The sequence below is a fragment of the Vipera berus genome (genome assembly GCF_964194415.1).
Source record: "Vipera berus genome assembly, chromosome: 7".
NCBI lineage: Eukaryota > Metazoa > Chordata > Lepidosauria > Squamata > Viperidae > Vipera > Vipera berus.
In genome coordinates, this window is record NC_138209.1 from 19,153,528 (window position 1) to 19,181,199 (window position 27,672).

General features: G+C 42.9%; 1 protein-coding gene across 1 annotated transcript in view; it reads right to left on the minus strand.

Annotated features, from left to right (window-relative positions):
* The window catches only part of STPG2 (sperm tail PG-rich repeat containing 2), a gene marked incomplete at both ends in the record, with an annotated part of 219,181 nt that overhangs the window by 163,704 nt on the left and 27,805 nt on the right, over nucleotides 1-27,672 (minus strand). Inside the window, 4 exons of the mRNA XM_081333337.1 lie at nucleotides 21,775-22,082; nucleotides 23,221-23,329; nucleotides 24,051-24,155; nucleotides 26,731-26,842. Of these exons, the coding sequence (XP_081189463.1) occupies nucleotides 21,775-22,082; nucleotides 23,221-23,329; nucleotides 24,051-24,155; nucleotides 26,731-26,842 (634 nt within the window). The remainder of the gene's footprint in view (nucleotides 1-21,774; nucleotides 22,083-23,220; nucleotides 23,330-24,050; nucleotides 24,156-26,730; nucleotides 26,843-27,672) is intronic.

Below are 27,672 nucleotides of genomic sequence, written 5' to 3' on the forward strand. Positions count from 1 at the left end.
AAGGTGGAAAGGAAAATGTATCTTTGAAAATACTTTTAGGGTATATAGATGAGCCTAAAATGAAGTGGATTTTAGAATCAAAAGCATAAGTGACATAACAAGTTCCTTATGTAACTGTATTTATGTACAATTGGGGGATGGGGGGAGAGAAAGAGACAGAAAGACAGAGACAGAGACAGAAATGGAGAGAGCCAATTATGAAAGAACAAAATGCAAGACTTGAAGACAGAATAGCATGTTTGCATGAACAATTTCTTAAATTTGAAAAAAAAAACAATGATGAAGCCTCTGGGAACAGCTTCCATTGCACCAGAAGAAAGTCACTTTAATTAAGTTAAAAATTGAAGCACTCACCCGGGCCACTGCCTCAATTTTGTTTTTCTCAAAAAGAAAAGAAAAGCACTGCTCAGTACAGTACAGTGATGACAATGCTGTTAATATATTTTTATCTCCATAATTTTAAAGTAATTCAAATATGAATATTTCTGAAAAACATCTTGCACTGCAGCAGCCAATTACTTTAATATAAAAAAAATATATGGCTTGTCAATATGTTCATATTATTTCCTGTATCTCAAGTTCACTGATTACAGACCAATTAGTGTACTGAAATGTCAGGCTTACTTGTATTAACATCCAAGATTTAATATTACCATGAACTAAGATATTACTATTGAACATTCAAAAATAGAATAGAAAAAGCACCAGAAAATGCTCCCTGTCTGGATTTTTAAGCAAAGGAACCCAGCATTGTTATGGGTCATTCCCAAAAGATGCAGTCAAAAATAATATAATCAGATATAATTTGCTGTCCGTAGAAAACTCATAGAAAACAGAAAAAGAGTGAGAGAAAGGAATGGTCTGCTGTCAGTCTACATTTTCAGTCTGTCCATTAAAAAGAGAAGCATATGTTTGAGGAGGTTAAGTCATTTTAGATGATATTTCAATTAATTGGTATAAGTGAATTAAAATTGGTCTACCCATATTACTACTAAATAGTACAGGGCAGAAGCAAATTCACAGGATATCTTCTAATAATTCAGTGATAGAGAAGGTAACAGGTAGTTCCCCATTCAAATCTCAACATGCCATTAACTAACTACAGTATACACTCATTACGGCAATTCGCTAACCAGATTCTTATTTGTAATACAAAGAAGTATTGACTTACAAGGTTGCTTTAAAGATTAGCAAGTTGCTCAGTGGGTTAGGACACTGAGCTTGTCGATCAGAAAGTCGGCAGTTTGGCGGATCGAATCCCGAGTGCCGCGTAACAGAGTGAGCTCCTGTTACTCGTCCTAGCTTCTGCCAACCTAGCAGTTCGAAAGCACGTAAAAAATGCAAGTAGAAAAATAGGGACCACTAGGGTGGGAAGGTAACAGCGTTCCGTGCACCTTTGGTGTCTAGTCATGCCGGCCACATGACCACGGAGATGTCCTCGGACAAGCGCTGGCTCTTCGGCTTTGAACCGGAGATGAGCACCGGCCCCTAGAGTCGGAAACGACTAGCACGCATGTGCGGGGGAACCTTTACCAAGTTTACAAATGTGTAGTACTTTGGAGTGATTGTAGGGCAGGGCTTTTCAACCTTTTCACCCATTGTACCACTTTTAGGATATGGCAACATCTGAGTACCATCAGTCGCCTAGCAAGGTGTCAAAAACTTGATGACCCCAAAAAAAAGGAAAAAAGTGATGAAGTACAGGTAGTCCTCAATTTACAACAGTTCACTTAGTGACTGTTCGAAGTGACAATGGCACTGAAAAAAGTGCCCCTTAAGCCACAACTGAGCAAGACACCTGCCCACCCGGCGGTGCTCTTCCTCCTGTCCAAGGTTTTCATTGTTGTGAGCATTTCTGTTGAGATTTAGCAGCGGGGGTGGGGTGGGGGGTGTTTGGTTTTTATCCCTCCCCCCTCTCTGCTGGGTGTCTGCAGCAGGTTTTGGTCACTTCACATGACTCTGGGACACTGTGACCATCATAAATATGAATCAGATACCATCGACCATGGTATCCTACTGCGGCATCTCAGGGGACTGGGAGTGGGAGGCACCGTTTTACGGTGGTTCTCCTCCTATCTCCTGGGCCGCTCGCAGTCGGTATTGACTGGAGGACAGAGATCCAACCCGAGGCCTCTCGTTTGTGGAGTTCCTCAGGGGTCGGTTCTCTTGCCCCTCCTGTTCAACATCTACATGAAGCCATTGGGTGAGATCATTCGTGGTTTCGGGGTGGGGTATCATCAGTACGCTGATGATACCCAACTGTTTTTCTCCACCCCGAACCAACCCAGCGATGCCCTCGCCGTGATGTCCCGTTGCCTGGAGGCGGTCCAGGTCTGGATGGGGAGAAACAGGCTTCGTCCCAATCCTGCCAAGACTGAGTGGCTGTGCATACCAGCATCTTGGGTTAAGCAGATTATTCCACTTTTAACGATGGGGGGTGAGGTGTTACCCCCCGTTGATAGGGCTCGCAACTTGGGCGTCCTCCTGGATTCACGGCTCAATTTTGAAGATCATATAGAAGCCGTGACCAGGGGGGCTTTTGCCCAGGTTCGCCTGGTGCGCCAGTTGCGACCCTATCTGGACCGAGATGCCCTACGCACCGTCACTCATGCACTCGTGACCTCCTGTCTAGACTACTGCAACGCTCTCTACATGGGGCTGCCCTTGAGGACCACTCGGAGGCTTCAGCTGGTGCAGAATGCGGCCACGCGAGTTGTAATGGGGGTTTCCCGATACTCCCATGTAACACCTCTACTCCGCGAGCTGCATTAGCTTCCGGTTGCCCTCCGGGTGAGATTCAAGGTGCTGGTGATGACCTATAAAGCCCTAAATGGCTTGGGTCCAGGATATCTGAGGGAACACCTGCTGCCAGCATCAAGTTCCCTTCGTCCAGTGCGCTCACACAGGGAGGGTCTTCTCAGGGTGCCGCCGGTAAGACTGCCGGCGAATAACACCCAGGGGAAGGGCCTTCTCTGTGGGTGCGCCTGCCCTCTGGAACCAGCTGCCCGTGGAGCTTAGGACAGCCTCTGACCTTCGTTCATTTTGCCGGGATCTGAAGACCTGGCTCTTTGAGCTCTCCGGCCCAGGCTGAGAATTTTTAACTGGGGTTTTTATTTTTAGGGATGATTTACTCTTTTTTTAATTGTTTTTAACTTTTGTACTGGTTTGGTTTTATATACCCTGTAAACTGCCCTGAGTCCTTCGGGAAAGGGCGGTATATAAATCTAATAAAATAAATAAATCAGTTGCCAAGCATCGGAATGTAAATCACAAGACTCTGGAGATGCTGCAACATTCCAGCTGATCAACGCTTCTTCTGGGCTCAGCAGAAGTGCCAGGATCAGCACTGAGCTCCAGCTGGAGCCCGGCGCTGATCCTGGTGTTTCTGCTGAGCCCTGACAGCCCTGCAGCTCCAGCCGTCTCTCACTCAGGCTTGTGCGGTGCTGCCACCAGTTCAGCTCATTCCCCTCCTCCGCTACCACTTTTCTAGGATGGTCACGTACCACCTGCCAGGTGCCAATGTTCCACAGGTGGTACCATACCACTGGTTGAAAAGCCGTGTTGTAGGGTATATGTCCCATAAGAGCAACATTAACAATCATGCTAGAAAATGACATTTGTTCACTCTTTCATAATTCACCTCTTTAAAAGCCATACATTTATATGTCACATAGTTACAAGGCATACATTATTTGGTTCACACTGCTTCTTACATACATCAAGTAAAAGGCTGTGTAACTGGGCAAATGTTAGGGTATAATAAGAAGTTTAATAGTTCTGGTTAGAAATTATCAACAAATGTGTCACAATATGTTTCCCCAAGAGGATACTTCCTCTCTCTTTTTTTTCCTGCAATACTACTGCTCAATGTCAAAGCATAAACTTGAAATACTAAAGGTCAGAAATTCAATGTCTAGCATCTCCGGTTAAAATAATTGTAAGCAGCAAACCTCAGGAGGGCCACTGCTGATGTTTTGAAGAGTTTCTGAATAGACAGAACTGGGTTAAACAACCTAGGACCTGACTCATATATAAGCACATACAGTTAAGGTTTGATATTTAACACAGTTCATTACTGTGTGATTCTAACACAGTGGCAAATTCTATTTTATTTTCTTTGTAGAGTAAACGAAAAATACTTTGTCTTTTATATCATTTATAAGTGGAATATATTTTAATCAACTGAAATAATTCTGTAAGACATAATAAAACCCAAGTACCCCACCTTGTCCAAGTTAAACAATTAATGCTACTTTTTATGTGATAAGTACTAGTGACTGTTAAATAAATCACTTCTATCATGAAATATTGAACATGTACCTTTATTATCCTAGTGAGTGTTTTATTCATTCTGAGGTATATTATTTCTGATAAAATAAAATGAGGACCCAGATTGTTGGGGGCAATAAGCTGACTTTGTAAAAAATGCCACTTGGGGGGGGCGAAAGCCCTAATAAGCAGGCATATACATAGAATGAAGGCTATTGCTAAGCACATTGATTTCTGCTTCTTAGATTGTAAGCCGCCCTGACAATAGTCACATCTTTTTCTACATTTGTTCTTATTTCCAGTTTTTAAATTTGCTTTTATTTTATTTATTAATCAAATAAATAGATCCCTAAATTTTGCCCCTTACAGCTTTGTTTAAATTAAAAAAATCAGTTACATTTATTACTAACATAGCATATAATTAGGTTAGACTAGATAGTGGAGGTCTAGTGCAGTGCCTACAGACATAACTGCGTGTACACTGCATATCCAATTGTTATCCAGCAGTGCAGGAATACTGCATTAAAAAAAATCAGAACCCTGGAATTCTTAGCAATTAAAATTAAAGACCTGAAGGGTAGCAGCACATCTCAAAAAGCAATAAGGCATACTTAGAAATCAGCAACATACGTAGTCATAAGCAAGAGAGAGAATATAGCATTTTAAAAATATATATTTTATGTAACATGAAAATATATAATATATACAGTATTTATAAACAAAAAAATAAAAACTTGGTAAATTTAGCCACTGGTTATATTTTATAGCTACCCAGTATGATGTTCATGCGAATGTAAAATATTAAGATTCTTACAAAAAATCATAAAGGAAGCTTCTTTCCTGTCTGACGTCTAAGCAAAGACAAGAAGTACTGACTTACGGTAGATAAATGCAGATTGTTCGTGTGTGACTTTGACATTATAACTACAGTTTTTATCGTTTCTTGTATATTGCTGTTTCGAATTACTCAAATCTCACTTTCACAGCTAACAATATAACACAAGATGGTATTAAATATAAAAGTTGCAAATGCCATCAACAGCTGTAAATGTCACCCTACCTTAATAGGTATATTCAGAAAACCCATGTTTTATACTCAATTTTACAACTTCATTAGATAACGAAGTCTTCTTTAAAATATTTTTCTCTGAAAATTTAAAAAAAGAACTGAGCAATTTGTATTATTTTGCCATTTGATAAGTAGGTCACATTATCCTGATTCTTATGATCAAGAGGACACAAATGCCACCAAAACTCACAATTATTAGTTAATTAGCTTTTCCCATAAATTATTTAGGTGGAAATTTGTTCACTCAAATTTTTACTATGTCTATAATTGCATCAACACATTTCCCTGATCAAACGTGAGATTCTGTAGCATATTTTTTAAGATAAATTCCCATCCAAGACTACTTAACACATGGAACAGCTTAGCATCAGAAAACTGTAATATCATATCCCTATTTTAGAATACAGGTAGTACTTGACTTAGAACAGTTCATTTAGTGACTGTTCGAAGATACAACATCACTTTAAAAAAGTGACTTATGACTGTTTTTCACACTTATGACCACTACAGCATCCCCATGCTTACATGATCAAAATTTGAATACTTGGCAAGTGGTTCATATTTATGACGCTTGCAGTGTCCCAGGATCATATGATTGCCTTTTGTGACCATTTGACAAGCAAAGTCAATGTGGAAGCCAGATTCACTTAACAACCATGTTACTAACTTAACAACTGCTATGGTTCACTTAACAAGTATAGCAAGAAATGTAATAAACAACAACAACTTTATTGATTAGCCCTTGGGCCATATCAAAGTGCAAAGTTCCAGCACAAATTGTTACTAAAATTTGATAAAAGCAATTTAAAATGGAATTTGATAAAATACAATTTAAAATGGAATTAGAATAAAATACGATTTAAAATGAAATGGTAATAAAATACAATCTAAAATGAAATGGTAATAATGTACAATAATTTAAGATATAGATAAAATATGATAAAATTAGATTTCGGAGTCACCCTTGCAATCTACCCCAATCAGCCCCACATATGCAGATCTCAACTGGACCATTTTGTTTAGGTACTGTGCTACGTTAAATGTTATTTTCAAGTTCTGGCTGGACATAAGGTACCGTATATACTTGAGTATAAGCCGAATTTTTCAGCCCACTTTTTGGGCTGAAAAAATCCACTTCGGCTTATACTCCAGTCAACAAAAAAAAAGAACTTACCGAGGACTTGCGCGCGGCCGAGCTACTTTGCCTGACGCTGCTGGGGTCGCCCGGGCGCCTCTGCTCGCCCTCAGCAGCACCTGGCCCGGAATCACATGCGAAACAAGCCCAGCAGAGGAGCCAGAGCGGCGAGCAGAGGCGCCCGGCCCAGATCCTGCAAGGCCCGGCCGAGACGCGCCCCCAGCAGCGGAGCTGCTCCGGCTCCTCTGCCGGGCTTGTTTTGCATGTGAGCTACTTTGCCTGATGCTGAGAAGACCCGCTTGGGCACTCGGGTTGGTGTCAGTCTCCGCAGGCCCTTCTCGTTTCCAGGAACGTCAAGCGCGCTTGGCTCTCCACCCCCACGGCAGGGCAGGGCAGGGCAGAGACTTGCTCGCCCTTCTGACGGCCCTGAAGAGAAACGAAGGGCTTGCAAACTCCCCGCGAGAAGCTGGGCGAAGTGCGCGGTTGGGCGAGTGTGTGCCTGCGCGCGTATTTATGAAAGAAACGCTCCGAGAGTTCTTCTTTCTCCGCCCCCTTGGGGGGAACTCTAGCGACTGCTGTAGCCGCGCTTCTCTTCTCGGCTCCGAAAATAGGGATTTCTACTCTCTCTCTCTCTCTCTCTCCCCTCCCCACCCCGCATTCTCCTGCCTCTTCGATTGCGACAATAAAAGGGCGAAGGGTGCGCTGGTTTCTTCCTCCTTCCTCCCCCCCTCCCCTCCCCTCCCCGATTGTCAGGTGAGGCAGCTGGAGGTCTGGCCGGGAGATTGTAGCCGTTTTGAAACGCCGCGTCTTGAAACGCCCGATCAGCTGATTTTCGGGTGGAAGAGCCGCGGCTTGAATCTGTTTGCATCTGCCTGAATTAGACCGAAACGGCCTGAATTTGACCAGAGTTGCTTTGTAATGGCTGGAGGAACTGCAGAGGAGGTCTTGCCGGGAGATTGTGGCCGTTTTGAAACGCCGCGGCTTGAAACGCCCGATCAGCTGATTTTCGGGTGGAAGAGCCGCGGCTTGAATCTGTTTGCATCTGCCTGAATTAGACCGAAACGGCCTGAATTTGACCAGAGTTGCTTTGTAATGGCTGGAGGAACTGCAGAGGAGGTCTTGCCGGGAGATTGTGGCCGTTTTGAAACGCCGCGGCTTGAAACGCCCGATCAGCTGATTTTCGGGGCGGAAAGAGCCACGGCTTGAATCTGCTTGTATTTGTTTGAACTTAACCAGAAACGGCTCGTAATGGCTGGAGGAACTGCGGAGGGAGTGAATGCTCCAGCCTGGAATATTTGGAAAGGCTGGGGGAACCGGATGAACAGCAGCTTAAGCGACTGTTGCCGGAGGAGCCATGGCTTGAAACGCCCCAGTTTTGGGGCAGCGTTTGCTTGTTCCCTCCCTCCCTCCCTCCCTCCCTCCCTCCCCTTTCCCTCCTCTCTAAATCCTTCCTTCCTTCCTTCCTTCCTTCCTTCCTTCCTTCCTTCCTCCCTCCCTCCCTCCCCTTTCCCTCCTCTCTAAATCCATCCTTCCTTCCTTCCTTCCTTCCTTCCTTCCTTCCTTCCTTCCTTCCTTCCTTCCTTCCCCAGCCCTAATCCGGAAAGTGGAAGGAAAGAAGAGTAAAGGCTGGGCGGAGGAGGAGGGGAAGTTTAAAAAGGGGGCGGCGTTCCCTTTAAAAAGCCGCCCGCCACGCCGCGCTCCCTCGCAGCACTCGCGGCGGCTGGCTTCTTGGCTCCCGGTCTCCCCCAGGCTTCCCGGCTGTGATTGGCGAGCGAGCCTCCCGAGCTCCGGCGGCCGTGACATCAGCAGAAGCGGAGCAAGCAAAAGCGAAGGGGGAAGGAAGTTCACCAGCAGCACCTCGAGCCCGCTCCGAGCGCTGGCGGACGCGGAGCCGAAAGAGAAGCAGCATCTCTGCGCGCCCGGGCTGCTGGGGTGAAGTTGCAGCCGCCGCACCAACCAGCCGAGGAGAAGCAAGAGAAGGAAGTCGCCGCCGCTGCCCAGGCTGGGTTTCCTCGAAGGCTGCTGTTTGCACCCGGGAAGGAAAGTGCAGGAAAAAGGGCAAAGTGGCGAGCTAGCCCGGCATTCAACGTTTCTTCGCCGCTGCCATCCCCGAGAAGGCGAAGGGCTCCTATTTACAGCCACCCATCCAAGAGAAAAGCGGCTGTCGGTGCTTCGTCGGCCTTGATCCGGGACGCAGCCTGACCTCCCCTCGTCCCGGGAGACTCTCGCTTCCCCCCACCCCCCACCCCCCACCCTCCCTACATCCCGAGCCTTCCAGATCTTCGCCTGCCTACTCGCGAGCAGGCATGTTTTCCAGCCAATCCGGGCCTGGGAGCAGGGCGCCGGCGGCACGTCCACTTTCCCCGCACTCTCCGTTCAGACGGCGCCCTTTGAGCCTGGAGTGATGCGGACGTCGGAAAAGGGCGCCGGGCGAAAGCAGCGAAGCGGGATCGCCGCGTGCCCCCCACTCCTCCTCCTCCTCCTCCTCCTCTTCTTCTTCTTCCTCCTCCTGGTCGGCTTGACACCCCCATTTCGGCTGCTTCGCAAACTGCTTCCTCCACCCCACCCCACCCCACCTCACCCCTCCCCGCAAAAGATGCCGGGGTCGACAGCGTTTTTTCTACCCGGAACAAGCAAACACGCAGGCAACCCTGCACTATTCAGCCAATCACAGCCGGGAAGCCTGGGGGAGACCGGGAGCCAAGAAGCCAGCCGCCGCGAGTGCTGCGAGGGAGCGCGGCGTGGCGGGCGGCTTTTTAAAGGGAACGCCGCCCCCTTTTTAAACTTCCCCTCCTCCTCCGCCCAGCCTTTACTCTTCTTTCCTTCCACTTTCCGGATTAGGGCTGGGGAAGGAAGGAAGGAAGGAAGGAAGGAAGGAAGGAAGGAAGGAAGGAAGGAAGGAAGGAAGGAAGGAAGGAAGGAAGGAAGGAAGGAAGGAAGGAAGGAAGGATGGATTTAGAGAGGAGGGAAAGGGGAGGGAGGGAGGGAGGGAGGGAGGGAGGGAGGAAGGAAGGAAGGAAGGAAGGAAGGAAGGAAGGAAGGAAGGAAGGATTTAGAGAGGAGGGAAAGGGGAGGGAGGGAGGGAGGGAGGGAGGGAACAAGCAAACGCTGCCCCAAAACTGGGGCGTTTCAAGCCATGGCTCCTCCGGCAACAGTCGCTTAAGCTGCAGTTCATCCGGTTCCCCCAGCCTTTCCAAATATTCCAGGCTGGAGCATTCACTTCCTCCGCAGTTCCTCCAGCCATTACGAGCCGTTTCTGGTTAAGTTCAAACAAATACAAGCAGATTCAAGCCGTGGCTCTTTCCGCCCCGAAAATCAGCTGATCGGGCGTTTCAAGCCGCGGCGTTTCAAAACGGCCACAATCTCCCGGCAAGACCTCCTCTGCAGTTCCTCCAGCCATTACAAAGCAACTCTGGTCAAATTCAGGCCGTTTCGGTCTAATTCAGGCAGATGCAAACAGATTCAAGCCGCGGCTCTTCCACCCGAAAATCAGCTGATCGGGCGTTTCAAGACGCGGCGTTTCAAAACGGCTACAATCTCCCGGCCAGACCTCCAGCTGCCTCACCTGACAATCGGGGAGGGGTGGGGAGGGGGGGAGGAAGGAGGAAGAAACCAGCGCACCCTTCGCCCTTTTATTGTCGCAATCGAAGAGGCAGGAGAATGCGGGGTGGGGAGGGGAGAGAGAGAGAGAGAGAGAGAGTAGAAATCCCTATTTTCGGAGCCGAGAAGAGAAGCGCGGCTACAGCAGTCGCTAGAGTTCCCCCCAAGGGGGCGGAGAAAGAAGAACTCTCGGAGCGTTTCTTTCATAAATACGCGCGCAGGCACACACTCGCCCAGCCGCGCACTTCGCCCAGCTTCTCGCGGGGAGTTTGCAAGCCCTTCGTTTCTCTTCAGGGCCGTCAGAAGGGCGAGCAAGTCTCTGCCCTGCCCTGCCCTGCCGTGGGGGTGGAGAGCCAAGCGCGCTTGACGTTCCTGGAAACGAGAAGGGCCTGCGGAGACTGACACCAACCCGAGTGCCCAAGCGGGTCTTCTCAGCATCAGGCAAAGTAGCTCACATGCAAAACAAGCCCGGCAGAGGAGCTGGAGCAGCTCCGCTGCTGGGGGCGCGTCTCGGCCGGGCCTTGCAGGATCTGGGCCGGGCGCCTCTGCTCGCCGCTCCGGCTCATCTGCCGGGCTTGTTTCGCGTGCGAGCTACTTTGCCGGCCGCTGCTGAGGGAAGATCTCTGGAGAGGAGCATAAGGTGAGCTGCTGCATTTCCCAGCCTCGGCTTATACTCGAGTCACCAACTTTTTCCATTTTTGGGGGGTAAAATTAGGGGTCTCGGCTTATATTCGAGTCGGCTTATATTCAAGTATATACGGTAAGTTGTTTTGATATGGGGATCCCAGTGGGTCATTCGTTTGGTATATAGACCAAGATACCTGTCTCTCACCCTCTTATACAGGCAACAGTCAAATAGGATGTGAGCCAGGTCTTCTACTTCTGCTGCTCCACACATGCAGAGACGTTCATTAGTACGTTTGTATTTACTCAGCCATTTCAAGTTACCCACCTTACCAAGGATAGCTATATCAGTTTGTGCTTCTATATCCTTAATTTTTGGGGCAACTCTTTTTTGGGATTGTTCTCCTGTTACACAAGAGACGGGAAGGCCACAGCTTCTTACAAAATGTGTTAGTTTGGTGAACCAGGAAATTTGTGATTGTAGTTTTATTTGGTCTAGTAGGCATAACTTGGGGAGTCTATCAGTCTCCATTTCATTAACTTTGCACCAGTAGTTATAAGCTCTAATTTTAGATAATGCATAAATTGTATGAATTCCCAATTCATCTCTAACTGCTGCTGCAGATGTTCTTGGATCTACACCCAAAATACATCTCAAATGCTGGGACTGTGTTTGTTCTAGGACTGTGGTTGAGTAAAGACCCGAAATTTCTGCTCCATACAAGAGCATTGTGGTAACCTTAGCCTTATAAACCTTGATTAATGGGGCTAGGGACCCTGGGTAACTATGGTTCTTTAGTTTGAGCAGTAAATTCAAACGGGCTTTTGCTCTAAATGTACTCCATTGATAATGGCAGGCCCAAGATCCAGTCTTGGAAAAAGTTACACCCAAATATACAAAGGTGTTAACTTGTTCAATTGGTTCACCATCTAATTGCCACTTATGTCTCTGATGGTTTCTTCCAAACACCATTATTTTTGATTTAGATTTGCTAATGATTAGGGAGTTATCCTGGCAATAAGAGCTGAATCTTCTTAATAGCCTACGTAATCCTACTTATGAGTATGATCATAAAATCATATCATCAGCATAAAGCAAGCTGTTACAGTAAGTATTTAGGATCATCGGCATGTGTACCATGGTATCCTTCATTAATCCAGGCAAGTCATTGATGTATAAATTAAATAATAATGGGGCCAGGATACACCCTTGCCTTATCCCTTTATTTGTGTGAATCCTGTTAGTCAGGGCCCCATTAACCCCATACCGCACCCTCAAACAGGTACTTGTGTAAAGGGCTTTAATCAAAGCCAGGAGTCTGGGTTCTATTTTAAGGGATGTCAATTTACTCCATAGTACTTTACCATATCAAATGCTGCTGTAAGGTCTATGAAAGCATCAAACAGGGGTCTCCTCTTATAGGCATATTTGGCAATTAGATGGTTCAAGACAAAGCAGTTATCAATAGTAGATCTGTTTTGTCTAAAACCTGCTTGTTCTTCTGTGAGGATGTTGTTTTCCTCTACCCAGATTTCTATTCTGTTCAAAAGGTACCTAGCATATATTTTTGTTACAATGTCAATCAGGCTGATGGGCCTGTAGTTACTAGGATCCTTTTTATTCCCTTTTTTATATATGGGGACAACTATTGCCATCTTCCACCCATCTGGTATACGGCAGGTGTTATTTATGTGTGTAAAAAGACCTGCTAATACAGGGCCCCACCAGTTGGGAAATTTCTTAAATAATTCTGCTGGTAAAAAATCCTCACCTGGGGCTTTATTGCTCTTTAAGCTTATAATGATGGACTGTATCTCCTTTTCTGAGACTGGTGGCCAAGGAGGGGGAGTTTTAGGGTTTACTAAATCACTGTTTAAAGATAGTTTCTTTACCGGTTTGGTGGGAGCAAACAAGCACTGATAATAATTCTCCCAGCCCGCAGCAGAGATTGGTATGTCGAACACAAATCTCCGTTCCTTCAGGATACCTGCTACAGAGTGCCAAAATAATACTGAGTTATGACTTCTGGCAGCCAACTCAAGTTCTGACCAGATTGAAATGGCAAAACTTTTTTTCTTTAATGTTATTAAAATGTTGTTAGTTTTTTTATATTCCCTTCTTGTGTGCAGCATCTTAGCTTGTATATGGGCAGAAGGATTCCTCTGGGCAAGCCTCATGGCTGCCTTCAATTTCTTTTTCAGTTGCTGGCAATCAGGATCAAACCAGTGAGGTCTACCCACTTGGGCTCTTTTTGTAGTAGGTTTAGCTGTTAGGTGTTTTTTCAGTATATTACAGAGATTGGAGAATGCATTGAAGGCTGCCATCCAGTCAGTAGTAGATGACTGGATTGTTCTAGCCCACATAGTAGCATCCTCAAGAAATGTAATACAATTGGGCGAAATTCACTTAATAACTATCTCAGCAACAGAAATTTTGGGCAAAATTGTGGTTGTAAGTCAAGGATTACACACTATAGCTGATCAGAAAAAGCTAAACAAAACTAGACTATTCCCTTTTAGAACAAACAATATGTAAACAGAAAAAAGTAAGATGTAGTAAGCAGAACAAATTAAAAGCAGAAGAAACAAAATCCAACTAAATTTAGTTTATATCCAGACTATTTATTATACCCTCTGTAATTTTCTGTCCTCGTCACTCATCCTTGCTTCCATCAAACCCATATACTGATTAATACATTCCAAGCAGGCCTTATGACCAGTCACTTAACAACCATTAAACACTACAAGACACTTTTAAAAAGCTACTTACAACCTGCCCTTAAAGTTAAGATTCATCCCAGTCACATGGCTGTTATTTTTGCCTGTTTCCATACATTTTACTTCCATGTTGTACGTTTGGTTCTTTAAATTTCTTACCTTTCTCTTTCTGAAGAAATCATCAGCTCCATCCAGCTACATGTTCCTTGGTTTTCCCCCTCCTTTTCTCTTGATCACTAATCCTTCATATATTTCTTTTGAAATTCATTCCTCATTCATTCTCTCTATATCACCTGAGGATAACTCACTCTGTTTTCAATCTACATGCACTGAACATCCATAATTCTTGACTGCATGTCTTCCTTTAACTATCAGACATGCTTCCCAGGTATTCCCATTCAATTTACCTGAGGGTTTCTCCTAACATATCCAACATTCACTTCCTCATAAGAAAATGGGCAAAACTATTCCATTTTTATTTTATTTTTTTACAAATATTCATTTTTTTAGCACAAGCCATATATGACCCACTACCTTTCACCAGCATCTGAAGTATTTATCTAAACAATTCTCCTTCCATTGTCCCATCTTTAATAAATATTCTACCAAAGAAAAAATAACTGTTGTCCTTAAAAAAAACGTATCATGTAAAACAAGCAACATCTCACTGCTAGATTATTTCTTGCAAAAATAGTTAGCAAAATTTGTTGAATTCCGAATATTGGTAATTACTATCTTTTGATTTTCATCCAAGGTCAAAGAGACATGCCACAGCAGTAACCATCAGTGCCTATCATAATATTATTCAAATTCTTCCTCTTTGTGAGGTAACACTGTGTGTCCTGCTCAGGATGACTTTGCTTGTCCTCCAGGTACACCCAAAGGGCAACATAGACAATAATGATCCATCTGTTCACTACTGGCAACTAGCAAACTTCTAATAAAGACAGATGTGGGTCACCCTGTACAAACGTGCTGCAGGGTGCTAATGAATCCTCCTAATGGTCACTAGCTGCCACTTTAAACTGATTGATGAACAAAAGGGTTAAGCTTGAAAAGCTAAGATGAGTACTGTGGACTATCATCAGTCTTACTACAACCTCTCTTCTATACTGACAGCCTTGTTCTTTCCTGTCATCTTTCTCAGTTTGATCTTTATATATATTCTGAAGCATACAAAAAAATAATTTTACTTTCACAAGCAGGAGAATGAATAAGAAATTTGCTACTAGATGAACTACATGAGCTGCTCTAGTACACTGAACATTCAGGTGCAATATGTTTACAATTTACCGCTTCATCAAAAGTCTATCCAAACATAAAAATAGCCATTTGTAACTAACTCCAATGTTAAATGACTTGCAATGCAACGTTTCCTGTTCCAGATACCTTTTCCTACCTACCATTCATTCACCAAACATTCATTAATACAGTAACAAAGTTAAAAGAAACATTGATTAAAATTAGTTCCAAATTCCATTATTTAGTTGCTTCAAGTTTCCACACTTGATTTCTCTAGAAAATTTGTAAAATACTAATCAACATGGTTCCATATTATGCATGCAATGCATGGTTCACTAAACAATTATATGTAGAATTTTAGGCACTCTTAGTCACATTGTATGTTTCAGTATCCCTAAGTGAACAATTTTTTTTTTATTGAAAAGTTTTAACATACAGTTTATCTTTAACAATCCCCCCTCCCCCTCCCCTCTCCCTCCCTCCCTACCCCTCCCCCCGACTTCCCAGAGCTAAATACAAGGTATAAAAAAGAAAAACAATCATAAACAAGCATATGCTAACAACCATAAGCTCTAAAATCCATCACTCTCTAGCTTATACAGGATAATACAAATCTTAATAGTATTAAATATATATAGAAAAGGAAAAAAGAAAGGGAAAAAAAAGGAAATAAAGAAAGAGAAAGCGAAGGAAGACTTATTCAAATGCTACATGAAACTTCTTAACCCTATATTTGTTCTGGATGTACTCAACCCATTTTCGCCATTCCATAATATAACGTTCTTGCGAATGATCTTTCAGATAAGCCGAGATCTTTGCCATCTCTGCCAGGTCGGAAACCTTTAAAGTCCATTCTTCTATAGTCGGCAGTTCCTCTTTCTTCCAATACTGACCTATTAAAAGTCTTGCTGCCGTGATTAAATTCAACATCAACATAGTGTCCACAACCGTAGCATCCGTAATTATTCCCAGCAAAAAGAGTTGCGGACAAAACTTTATCCTTTGCTTGAAAATCTTCTGCATATTCCACCAAATTTTTATCCAAAAGGCCTTAACCTTTTTACAAGTCCACCATACATGAAAATATGTTGCATCTTCATCACCACACCTCCAACATTTTGGTTGATAGTTCGGATACATACTTGCAAGCTTTTTAGGATCTAAATGCCATCTATAAAACATTTTATAAAAGTTCTCTCTTAGATTTTGAGCTTGTGTAAATTTTACATTCCTCACCCAAATCTTTTCCCACGTGTCTATTGTAATAACTTCTTGAATATTTTGGGCCCATTTTATCATACAGTCCTTAACAAGCTCTGTTTCTGAATCAATCTCTATCAATGCAAGATATATCCGTTTAATATGTGCTGGACCCTGATTTCTGATTTGCTTTATCAGATTTTCATCAGTCATTGTAAAACCATTTTTCTGATCTTCTTTCCACCTGGCCCGTAGCTGAGTATATTGAAACCAATTCTGAACAATCTTCTCATCTCGCAAGACACTATATGGTTTCAAACACCAGATATTTCTTTCCAAGTTTAGAATCTCCTTATACGTAGTCACATCATGTTTGAAACCAGCATGTATATTTTCTATTGCGTGTTTTGGAATTGCCCACAATGGTATCTTGCAGTCTAGTTTATGTCTGTACTTCTTCCAAACTCTCACCAATGCCTGTCTTAAAATAAGCACTCTAAACACATTATCTACCTTCTTATCATACAACAAATATGCATGCCAACCAAACAACAAGTCGTGGCCCTCAAGATTTAATAATCTCTCTTGTGTCAAATTGATCCAATCACTTATACCTACTAACGCAGCAGCTTCATAATATAATTTAAAGTTAGGCATTTTAAGACCACCTCTTTCACGAGTATCCTGCATAATCTTAAGTTTGACTCGTGGTCTTTTCCCTGCCCAAACAAATTTATTGATACCTCTCTGCCATTCCTCCAAATTAGAATCTTTCTTAAGAATCGGTATCATTTGAAATAGAAACAAGAATTTAGGCAGGACATTCATTTTCACTGCTGCAATTCTTCCCAGTAAAGACAATTGCAATTTTTCCCAACTCTCCATTTCTTTTTGGATTTTTCCCCACAATTTTTCATAATTATTTTTATATAATTTTGTATTAGAGGGCGACAAAAGCACCCCCAAATATTTGACCCTTTTGACAATCTCAAATCCAGTTAACCCTTCTAGAAGGGCCTTTTGCGATACTGTCATGTTTTTGGCCAAAATTTTAGTTTTTTGTACATTAACTTTAAATCTGGAAACCTTCCCATATTGCATTATTATCTCCATCAGGTCCACAACAGAGCTCTCAGGCTGGGTCACTGTAACAACCAGATCATCTGCAAACGCTCTCAATCTATAATCCTGATCTCTAATCCGTATACCCTTAATTGTTTCCGAATTTCGTATTTTTACCAATAATATCTCCAATGTTAACACAAATAACAAAGGCGATAGCGGGCACCCTTGCCTTGTACCCTTCTCAATACTACAGGCTTCAGTCAAGCTATTGTTAACTATTATTCGGGCAGTTTGTTTTTGATATAATGCCCTAATTGGTTGCAAAAATTTATCCCCAAAATTCATTTTATCTAAAACTTTCATCAAAAATTGCCAATTCAATTGATCAAAGGCTTTTTCAGCATCTAAAAAAATTAGCGCCGCAGGGATCTGGTTGTTCCTTTCCAAAAATTCCAACACATCAACTATATGCCTCACGTTATTTTTCATTTGCCTACCACTAATAAACCCAGTTTGATCCCCATGAATCACCCGTTGCAGAACCCTCATCAATCTATTAGCCAACACCTTAGCAAATATCTTATAGTCTGTATTTAGTAGTGATATCAGTCTATAGTTTTTTACTTGAGTAGCATCTTGGTCTTCCTTCGGAATCAAAGAAATAAAAGCAGTTCTCCAAGATGGAGGCACCTTTCCCCCTCTCTGGATTGTCTGGAACAATTCCTTTAACGGTTTAACCATCTCTAATTGTAAATTTTTGTAGTAGGCCGCAGTCAGACCATCTGTACCTGGCGCTTTGTCAACCTTCAAGTCCTTAATTGCTGTAAATATTTCTTCTTCTGTAATCAATTGATTAATCTCCTCTTTTTGTATTTGGAGAATGTGCTAGCATTCTCCAAATACTCCAAATACTCATCAATATCTTTTTCATTAATCTTCTCCTTAGCATATAATTTAGAATAAAAATCCACAAAGGCTTCCTTAATAAAGTCCTGTTGAAACACTACCTTCCCCTTATGTTCAATTTTGTCTATGTTAGAAGCCCTCTGCTTTTTCCTTAATCTATAAGCTAGCCATCTACCTGGCTTATTAGCATTGCAAAAAGTATTATGCCTGGCAAACCTCAAGTTGGTTGCCACTTGATCAGCCATTAATTTATCAAATTGCCCTCTTAATAGCTTGATAGCCTCCTTAGTCTTCACATCCACTGGATTCAAAGTCAAGGCCTTCTCTTTTTCCTTAATTTCATTCTCCAATTCTTTCCTTCTAGCTTCCAAAGTACGTCTGCATTTATTATTCATATATATCAGCACCCCTCTCATATATGCCTTGCTAGCATCCCAAACCATGTCCATAGACGTATCCTTATTCATATTAATTTCAAAAAAATCCTTCATCCGTTGTTTACATTCTTCCACATTTTTCTGGTTTCTAAACAAGTTCTCATTTACGCGCCACGAGCGCCTATCTCTATTGTCCTTATTGATCTCTAACCATACTGGACTATGGTCAGAAATAGCTCTTGCACAGATCTTTACCTTCTTAATCCTAGAAAAAAAGTCATTAGTCAGCAAAATAAAGTCAATCCTAGAAAAAGATTGATGTCTATCAGAAAAAAAGGTATAATCCTTTTCATGCGGGTGTGTGTCACGCCAAATGTCTCGCAGTGAACAATTTTTTAATAAATAATTAATTTGTATGCCGTTCAACTTCCAACAACTCTTGGCAGCTCCCAAGTAAAAACATTTTAAAATAATAAAAAAACCTCCACATTGCCATAATCTCTAGTTAGTACAAAGTTAAATACATATTTCTAGAAATTTAACCCCATTTAATATTTATATGTAGCTGTTTACAAATCTGAAACAAGGACACAATACCTGACCTCCTATTTTGTCCTTAATAACAACTTGGCAAAAGTAGGTTATAGGGACACGGTGGCTCAGTGGGTTAGCACACTGAGCTTGTCGATCAGAAGGTCGGCAGTTTGGCGGGTCAAATCCCGAGTGCCGTGTAACAGAGTGAGCGCCTGTTACTCGTCCCAGCTTCTGCCAACCTAGCAGTTCGAAAGCACGTAAAAATGCAAGTAGAAAAATAGGGACCACTACGGTGGGAAGGTAACAGCATTCTGTGTGCCTTTGGCATCTAGTCATGCTGGCCACTTGACCACGGAGACGTCCTCGGACAAGTGCTGGCTCTTTGGCTTTGAAACAGAGATGAGCACCGGCCCCTAGAGTTGGAAATGACTAGCACACATGTGCGGGGGAACCTTTACCTTTACCTTTAAAAGTAGGTTGAGCTGAGAGAAACTGACTGGCCCAAAGTCACCCAGATGGCTTTTGTGACTAAGGGAGGCTTAAAACTCAGTGTCTCCTGGTTTTTGGGCCAACACCTTAACCACTATACCAATTGGCTCTCTATGGAATATAGGTCTAGTCAAGAATACGTTTCACCTCATAATGAGTGTCTGGCTAGTACAAGAGGCCCAGGTGCCTTCTTAGGGGGAGGTCATAAGGTAGAACCCTGAAAAGGTTTCAGTAGGCTACAATGGAACACAGGGTGGACTTTACCTAGGAGTCTGGGAAGCTTTAACTCTACCATGACTGGGTTAATGATTCTTACTATGGGGTAGGTACCCAGGAACTTCAGTCCTAACTTCTTACTAGGCAATTTAAGTTGTAAATATTTTGTGAATAAATAAACTTTTTCCCCAACCTGGAATGATCTTTGGGGAGCCCTCTTTTTATCTGCCTACTTTTTATATGTCTCAGAAGCCTTTTTCAGAGCGATTTTCATGGTTTTCCATACCTCCTCCCACCCCCTCAACCACTGGTCAAGCATTTGGGAAGTAACAGGTCCCTGAGGATATTCAGGTATTGGGTTGAACTCTTTTCCTGTGGCAACTTTAAAAGGCATAAAACCGGTGCTGCTGTGGACAGAGTTATTGTAAGCCACCTCTGTGAAAGGGAGGAGGTCAATCCAGTTCGTTTGCTGATAGTCCAAATAGCATCTGAGATACTGCTCCACCACTGAGTTCGCTGATTCAGCTGCCCCATTTGTAGACGGGTGAAAAGCTGATGACAGTTCTTGTGATAAGCCAATTAACCTGAGAAAACTCCTCCAGAACCTGGCTGTAAACTGCACCCCCCGCTTTGAGATTATTTGTTTTGGTGTGCAATGCAGTCTGTAGATGTGCTTCAAAAACATCTTGGTTAGTCATTGGGCCGACGGAAGTCCTTTGCAGGCGATGAAATGAAATGAAATGAAAATAGATCTATCACAGTCCAAATCATCATATTCCCCCTACTTTCAGGTAATTCTACTATAAAATCCATAGCAATTTCCTCCCATGGTTGAGAAGGCTCCGCCACTGGTTGTAATATTCCAGGGGGTTTTCCTGGAATTCTATTTATGGTGGTACACACAGCACAGCTCTTGACATAGTTCTCTACATCCTGTTTCAGACCTGGCCACCAAAATTGCCGATGAACCAGATGCAGTGTTTTTAAACATCCAAAGTGTCCAGCTTGTATCACATCATGACCGTGCTGGAGAGTGTTGAGGTGGAGGGTTTCATGCAAATACAACTTCCCCCCTTTGTAAGCCAAACCATTCCTGCATGTCAAGGAGGTTTGGTTTTTCTTGAGGAGTTCCTGTTTTAATTTCCTCACCCCAGGGGCTCTGCGTGGTGTTACTTCAGAAGCAGCTTGCAGTGTAGATATAATTGCTTCATTAACCTCTTCATGCTGGCCTTTTATTAAGGTAATCTGGATAAAGCGTCAGCTAAAAAGTTTCCTCCCCACCCCAGTATGTACTTCAGGGTGAAGTTAAATCAGTTAAAATATTGCGCCCACCGTACTTGTTTCAGGGACAGCTTGTGGGGAGTTTTCGGTGCCTCTAGGTTTTTGTGATCAGTCCCTACCTCGAAAGGCACCTTGCTCCCTTCTAATAGAGCCCAATGAATTGCGAAGGCTTCCTTCTCCCACATTGCCTACCTTCTCTCACAATCAATGAACTTTTTTGAGGTGTAGGCACAGGGCTGTAGGACTCCATCATGGTTCTTTTGCAATAGTAGAGCTCCAATGGCCATGTCGCTGGCATCAGCTTGAATCACAAAGGGTTTCCCTGGACAAGAATGCTTTAGGACTGGTTTGACCGCAAATAGTCTTTTCAAATTCTCAAAAGCAGTTTGACAGTTCATAGTCCATGCTAGCAGCTGGTCCGGTAACAGCTTCCCCCCCTTTGCCTGTTTTCAATGTCCGTGAGGGATAAAGCAATTTTGGCAAAGAAGGGCATGAACTGTCGGTAAAGGTTGGTGAATCCCAGAAAGCTCTGAAGCTGTTTACAAGTCTTTGGGGGTTGCCACTCGATTACGGCTTTCACTTTAGCAGGGTCCATTTCAATGTCCTCACTGGAAATTCTGTAGCCAAGATAATCTAGTCGGGTCTGATGGAACTCACACTTTGATAGTTTAACATATAGTTCGGCATTCAACAACTTCTTTAACACTTCTCACACTAGTTTTATGTGGTCAGCCATATTCGTGCTGTATATAAGGATATCATCAAGATACACCAAAACTCCTTTGTATAAATGATCATGTAGTACCTGGTTGATCAGCTGCATGAAGACAGCTGGAGCCCCACGTAATCCAAATGGCATGACTTTAAATTGATAGCTCCCGATAGGACAGTTAAAAGCTGTTTTCCATTCATCTCCTTCTCTTATTCTTACTCAGTAATATGCCTCTCTCAGGTCCAACTTAGTGAAATCACTCCCCTTCGCCAGGTGGGTTAGTAAGTCCTTCAGGGGGGAGGGGGAGGGGGAGGGGGTATTTTTTCTCTACACTCACAGCGTTTAACCCTTTATAGTCTATGCAGAGATGAAGTGACCCATCTTTTTTCTCTTTAAATAACACTAGAGCTCCCATCTGAGATTTGGCCCACTCAATAAATCCTCTTGCTAGGTTGTTGTTCACATACTGTTGCAGTTCCTCCATTTTGAGGGGGGTCATGGCATACATCTTCGGCCGTGGGAGTTTAGCTTCTGGTAACAGTTCAATGGTGCTATCATTGAGCCGGTGGGGAGGCAGGGTGTCATATTCTTTCTCACTAAACACCTCCACTAGATCCTGGTATTCGCTGGGGATGAGTGGTTCACCTGGTTGAGACAGGGAGGCTATCTTTGCTAACTTGGTGGACAGCCTAAACTCTCCAGTAATGTCAGCCGAATTAAGTAGGGGTTTGGGCTATATAGGTAATCTCACAGTCCTTATCCCCTTTTCCCACCAGATAAACGGCTTCCATTTGTCCAACCAGGCTAGCCTTAGAACAGACATGTCAAACACAAGGCCCACAAAGTGGTTTCATGTGGCCTGCGAAACCATCCTGGAAACAGTGAGGGAACGGCCCCCACTGCCTTGGCCATAGCCCAGAGACCCTCCTTCTGCCAGAGACCCTTGGATCTGTCCCACTCCTGCCCAGGCCCCCATAGGCACCCCTGATGCGAACGATGTATAGCTGGCCATGCCCACCCAGTAGGCCATACGCACTCTAGCCATGCCCACCCAGTAGGCCACGCCCACCCTGGCCATACCCACCCGGCCCCGAGGGCAACTGCAATGCTGATGTGGCCCTCAATGAAATTGAGTTTGATACCCCTGCCTTAGAATCACTGCCTCAGTCATCTTCAGAGCCACCATGAAGCAGATGAACTACCAATGTTCACCTATTTCTAAGCGTACTGGCTCTGTCAATTGTGTGACCAAAGTTTTTCCCATTAAGGAGCCATCAGTTTGCTCAAATCTCATGGATTTGGAGAGCAATCTTGCTCGTATACCCAGTTTATGGGCAAGTGGCAACTAATAATGCACTAGGAGTACTCTGAGTCCAATAGCACTTTCGAATCTATTCGTGCACCTGTCTTGGGGACTATGAGTTTGGCTGAGAAAGAAAAAGGTGGAATGGGTCGACTCACCATCGGATCGTTCTCCCCCTCATCGTCGCTGTTGTAGGAGGGCAGAGCGGTAGCAGATCCAGCTTGGGCCTCGGCACTCTCCTGCGTGGTCAATGTAACCTGGCCAACGGGTTTTTGTGTGATCCAGTTTGACTTCTCTCTTGCTGGCTGCTGAACTGGTTTCTTCCTCGCTGGTGGTCCCAATCTGCTCTGCTGCTAGGGGTATGGGATGGGACCGGGCAGCTCGCTGCTCAGTGTCCCTGTTGCCCATATATGAAGCATTTGATTGGTGGACCAGCAGGTGGTCTGGGGGGCTCTGCAGCTGCAATGGCTGGAGGCTTACAGGGAGGTGGTTGTCTGGTCTGTTCTGGCTTCTTCCCAGCTTCCTGAGGTGGTGGTTTCTTATAACAAGCCAGCTCAAAGTCCAATCTTACTGCTGCCTGGTACCACTCCTGCAATAAGTTGGGGACAGCTCAATAGACACAGGCCTGGGAAAGGTGATTGTCTATCCCACTGTGGCACTCCCACCTGTGGCTGACCTTCCAGTGGCGGTGGCTATGGCATCTTTAATTGTGGCAGGGCCCCCAACAGTTGCAGTGCTCTCACCTGTTGCTGCCCAGCGAAAAAGCTTGCGCAGCTGTTGTATTATATCATGTTGCAGGCTCACATCTGAGTCTTCCCCCTGCAGAGTTTTCGGGCTTGGGTGGTGCCGACAGTGAAGCCCTGGGCTGTGTGACCGATGGTAGTGACGGTCAGGGCTTCTAGAGGAGTGATGTCATGGGCCTCCGTGTTCAGAGGGGCAGTCAGGGCTGTCCCACCTTGCAGGGCTGGAGGTTAATGCTGGTGGTTTTGAAGATGGGGAAGCCACTTGTGCTCCATAGGTGGGGCTGAGGCTTCTCTTCAGCGTGGACTGACGTCTGCTCCACTGATCATCATGATCACTTGCATGGGAAGAGTGAAAGGGTTGCTCTCCACTCTTCATCTCTAGTCCCTCGAACCTCTCCACCAACTTCTCCACTGGTGCCCAATCTCCACAACCTTCATGTTGTCCTGGGTGCCATCTTAAAAAAAAGTTCCTGACTAATAGCTATGCAGCCTCTGCTTCAATATAGTTATATAACTCTGGATAATTGGTTCTGCTATCAAACATCTTATTTAGATTTTTCTTCTCACATTCAACTGAAAGACTTTTCGTGTAACTAGAAGGACACATTTCTGCCTCCACCTGGGACTCTCAAGTATATGAGGAAGGCTAGCATAATGAATATAGAGGACATCCTTGAAGAAAATATGGAAAAAAACATTACAAAGGCAACAATCACATAAGTGAGGCTTGAACCCAGACCAAGAAAGTGGTTTAGGAAATTACCTCAAATACAACCCCCACCCCAATTCAGATGAAAATAAACGGGGAAGGAAGGAAAGCACATTCAGACTTACAAGGTTTTGTTATTATAGCTATTCCAATAAATCTGTGTACAGTGCATTACAATAGTCAAACTCAATGGTGATTAACTGTAAATCATCAAGACTTTGTAAGCATAAGAAAGTTAGTTGATATTATAAGATGGAGGTCAATCAGTACAGTATGTTATGTCATTCAGAGGTCAGTTCTATCCTACAAAGTACAAAATAATTGTATCTCTCCTCTACTGTGTCTCATATACTAGAGGAAAGAATTCCAGAAAATTCTGTAGCAAAACTCTAACCTGCTATCCCATATATAAATATCCCCCATATAAATAGATCACATATATCAAAGCACACAACATAAAAGGTAATTATTTTTTCTCCATCTGTTTCTGTCAACAGGAATAGGAATATACAAGTGAAAATTTGGTGATATGATATTCAGCAAAATGAGCAAATACCCCAAAGAAGACAGAAGATGATTAATTGAAGAATAGATAGTTACTTGGATTCTCAAAATACTGTTCCTTCAACCTTCATTCTGTATTAATAACAAACTTCAAGTACACCTTTGTGGGAATGCTGCATATAAGCATGGGAATGAAGAATAAGTACAAAGGAAAAGTCTAGCTTTATAAAATATCTGCCTCATTGTTCCATCCTTATATACTTATTTGTTATACTGCCATTTGCTAATATCAAGTGAAATTAAGTGAACAACTTTCTCATGTAAAACAAACGGTAATAACCAGATAATCCTCGACTTACAACCACAATTTCCATTGTTAAGCAGGGCAATTGTTAAGTGAGCTTTGCTCCATTTTACAATCTTTTGGACATAGTTATTAAGCAAATCACTGCAATTGTTAAGTGAATCATGCGGTCACTAAGCCAATCTGACTTCCCCCATTGACTTTGTCAGAAGCTGGCTGGGAAGGTTACAAATCATCTTTAAATGACCCCAGGCCAGTGCAACTGACTGTGGGGATGCTGTAATGCAGGCGTGTCAAACTGCCGGCCCACGGGCTGGATGAATCACGCTGAAACCGCGCCCACCCCATTGCCGGCAATGGGGGAAAAGTTGCGATACATTGCGTGATGTCATGTGACATCACGAGTTTGACATGCCTGCTGTAATGGTTGTTAAGTGTGAAAAACCATCATAAGTGTTGTTGTAACTGAATGGTCACTAAACAAATGATTGTAAATTGAGGACCACCTGTGCCATCCTTTATATTATGTTAAGAAAGACCCAGCTGACAGCAGTATTTCAATAAAAATAAGTCTTCATCAAGAATTAACAAAGGCTATGGGATTATTTCCCTAATTTAGGAGCCTCTGAAACTGAAATGATGAAAAACCATAATGGGAACATTATATATACTATCTTGAGCTCACAAATAAAAAGCAATAAAATTTTAATGAACAAATAATAAAATAACCTCGCAGTTGTCAAGATTGTAATTTAACACACCACCTAAAGTTTTTGTTATTCTATTATCCATGGTATCGATGGATAGATTATTATAGAGTCTATAATAATAATAATTTATATGCCATCCATTTCCCAACAACTTTGGACAATTTACAAATTGTTAAAACGTTTAAAAGCAAGTAGCATTTTAAGAAATACAAACAAACAAAAAAAGATACAGAGAAAACAAACACAGATGGGAACAGGAAAAAGAAAGAAAAGGGGCATCAATCATCCTTAACAAAAGCCTGGGTGGAGAGTCACATCTTGAGGACTCTTCAACATAGCAACAGGGCAGAAGCCATTTAAATTTCAGGGGGAACCTCACTGCAGAGGATAGACAGAGAAGGCGTGCTTCTCTGTAGCAAAGAGGGGGGGAAATGAGCCATGTGAACAAAACAAGAAAAGCCTATTTACTCGTCTTATAATGCTTACACAATAATGCTATTAAATCTCAGTACTTGGCAAGTGAAGTTATTGTTTGAGATACTTGAGCAATATGGACCTGAAAGATAAATAGATGGAACAGCAGGGACAGTATGAGAGCTTAAAGAATTAGACCAAAAAAAAAAAAAGGGATACTCCATGAGCTGTAGGAATGACTCACCAAACTGAAAACTATCCTCTTAAGGTTATATTTGAAAAATAAGACTGAAAATTGTGACTTTTTTCCTATTTGGAAGAAATACAATAAAAGCATTTCTCCTGCTGTTTCTTCAATTCTTCCATGACTTTCAAAAGTCATACTAAAGAATGTGTTATAATAATGTAACAAAAATATATCATACTTTGCTTAAGTCTATGCAAATTCATCTTCTAAAAGCCCTGCTTTGTAAAAGCTCACCAGTTATTTTTATTCCACAGCTCATGCTCCTTTTTTTAAACGTATGCTGTTTCGAATGGGAACCTTCAATCCCGTCATAAATAATTTTCTACATATTGCAAATGACTATGTTCAGTTAGCGTTACCTTTTTTTCTTCCTGTAATACTATTTCTTCATGATACCGTGGAATATAGAGAACACATTTTTTCTTGTCTTCCTTCTTGATGTTGACATTTTCACAATGCACTGCACTTTCCCTTTAGAAAATTTGAGGAGATTTATGAGTTGCCTTTTAAATGCCTGAGCTCCTAAAACATGCACAAAATGCTTTTACCCTTTTCCCCCCAAGAGGAACATTAAAAACAGCTGCTTTTGCAAGAACAAATGAAAAGCCAGTTTGCTCACTAATAGCATAGCCTCCACTTATATAATGGAATAAGATCTATTTTTCATTTTCAAGTTTTCTTCTCGCAGGTAAATTACCAATCAAACTACAGTAGAGGCAGAGGAGGCCTAGAAAGCTGTGTAACTATTACATGCAGAAAAGTCATGTTTCTTGCAATAACTTAGCAATGGTTAGTTTATGTATTCATATCCTGCCTTTACTATTGTTACAAATAATTCAAAGTGGCAAACAAATCCAATTTCTTATTTTTCCCACAACAACTACAACCTGTGAGGTGAATTAGGCTGAGAGTGAATGACTGGCACAAGGTCACCCAGCTGGCTTTCATGGCTAAGGCAGGATTAGAACTCATGGTCTCACCGTTTCTAGCCTGATGCCTTAACCACTAGACCAGGGGTAGGCAACCTTGGCTCTTTTATGACTCGTGGAATTCAAGTCCACGAGTCATAAAAGAGCCAAGGTTGTCTACCCCTGCACTAGATCAAACTGGCACTTTACAAATACCGGAGTATTTTTTAGCATTCTTCTTAACATTTAAAAGCTTCTTCATGTTTTAGCTGCTTTACTCTTAGGTCATATTACTTTCCAAAACCACAGGAAAATATGTTTTGAAAAAAGTATAACTAATTGTTCAAGGCAAGATTTCTGTCTTCTAAGTTTCCTTTTTTTATTTATAAGGTA